Consider the following 1572-nt stretch of genomic DNA (forward strand, 5'->3'; position numbering starts at 1 on the left):
AACTCTAACCGTCTTAATCATAACCGATTACCGATGATCACTCAAAACCTAGTATTCTTGATTCATTTGGTTTACAACTAATCATGAATGCCTAACACACTTCAAATTTATTATACAAAATTTATATTACATTGTTTGAACTTTTATCATCAAAACACTCATACATACTACAATGAAAGAAGATAAAACAAACAATCACGAATTACAATCTATTACTTGCTTCACGCAGGGTTAACAGTAAAGATGGTCTGAACAATCGTAAGAGCAAATAGAAAGATTCCAGCAAATAGGGCAATGATATTCCATGGATTGTTGAAATAAGTACGCCTCAACCACGCAATATTTTTGGACCAGTAACCATTGTAGTGCCGATTTAATTCCATCCACTGATCATAATAAAAAAAATCCCTCCAGGGAACTTCTTTGCATATGTTGTTTATCATATCTGCAGCCTCTTGGTTTGAGCCTATATGGTTAACAAGGACTTTTGATTCTACCAACTTGGCAATGTCCTCCTGAGTATCAATTAGCATATCTATGGCGATGGCATAAGATGTAATATATTGAGATACATCATCCAAAAACTGCTCATACGCGAGGAGGTTTCTTAAAACCATCTCTGTATCATCATTGATCTCTAATACAGGCATCATGAGAGTAGGCTTACTGCAAGAGCAAGAAAAACATGGCAACCTACGTGATTTCACTTTCATCATCAATGGCCATTCTGTATCTTGGATGCACTTAAAGTTCACCCCTGCCCTGTCCAGTTCTACGGCCGAGGGAAGTCTTAATTTTGGAAATTCTAATGACTTAGCATCTTCGCACCTGTAACATTCATGCAAAAGGCCAAGAATATGATCATGAGTGCTGTTTGAATTGCTCTTAAGTTTGTGTTCTGTAAACGGGTTGACATATCCTAGAACTAGATGGATCATATTAATAAGAGAGGCAGTTTGATCAAATTCTGAAATAGTGCAGTCAAAGATATGTTGAAGAACAAGGAAGGGGATTTGGTTTTCTAGCAGCACGAGGTCATAAACTGTACACTGTACAAACGTCATGTTTCCCAAATTTGATTCTTCAGGGTTCATAACCCTGTACAAGTATTCGAGTATGAAACAACCATCGATAACCATCATTTTGGTAAGTTCGATGTTATTGTAGCTTATTGTCTAAGCATAACAAGACCTGATATGGTCTATTGAAGCATTCACCTTCCGACTACACGAAAGCAATATCTCCTCTTGTGTCGAATCTAAACGGCTCAATAGACTGAATACATGAGCGATTTTTTCTTCTTCACCTACTTGCAAGTTTTCATCTTCTCTATGCAGAGGTCCAATAGAGACCATCCGAGGTTTGTAAGAACTCGGGCTTTGATTTTTAAGGATATTACCAACCCTATAAATTGATGGTGCGTACTTTCTAGGTTGATTTTTCTTTTTCTAACAATCAAGAAGACTTTGGACGCTAATTTCTACATCTCCATGCCCCACGTCCATATTTGCTAGTGGAAATGTTAGCTTTGATTCCTGGTCAATAATAGGAAAAACATTCATTCTACACATA

The 1572-nt window shown here is 37.0% G+C and overlaps 1 protein-coding gene across 1 annotated transcript; it reads right to left on the bottom strand.

The window, feature by feature from the left end:
- Positions 1-221: 221 nt before the first annotated feature.
- LOC143595887 (UPF0481 protein At3g47200-like) lies at positions 222-1142 on the bottom strand. Its single transcript, XM_077074798.1, has one exon. It carries the CDS (start codon positions 1140-1142, stop codon positions 222-224), a length of 921 nt encoding a protein of 306 aa, XP_076930913.1.
- Between the last annotated feature and the right edge of the window lie 430 nt (positions 1143-1572).

The sequence above is a fragment of the Bidens hawaiensis genome, unplaced genomic scaffold, assembly GCF_021521415.1.
Source record: "Bidens hawaiensis isolate Kalapana, Puna unplaced genomic scaffold, B.hawaiensis_p1.1 tig00045626_1, whole genome shotgun sequence".
In the NCBI taxonomy this organism is placed as follows: Eukaryota; Viridiplantae; Streptophyta; class Magnoliopsida; order Asterales; family Asteraceae; genus Bidens; species Bidens hawaiensis.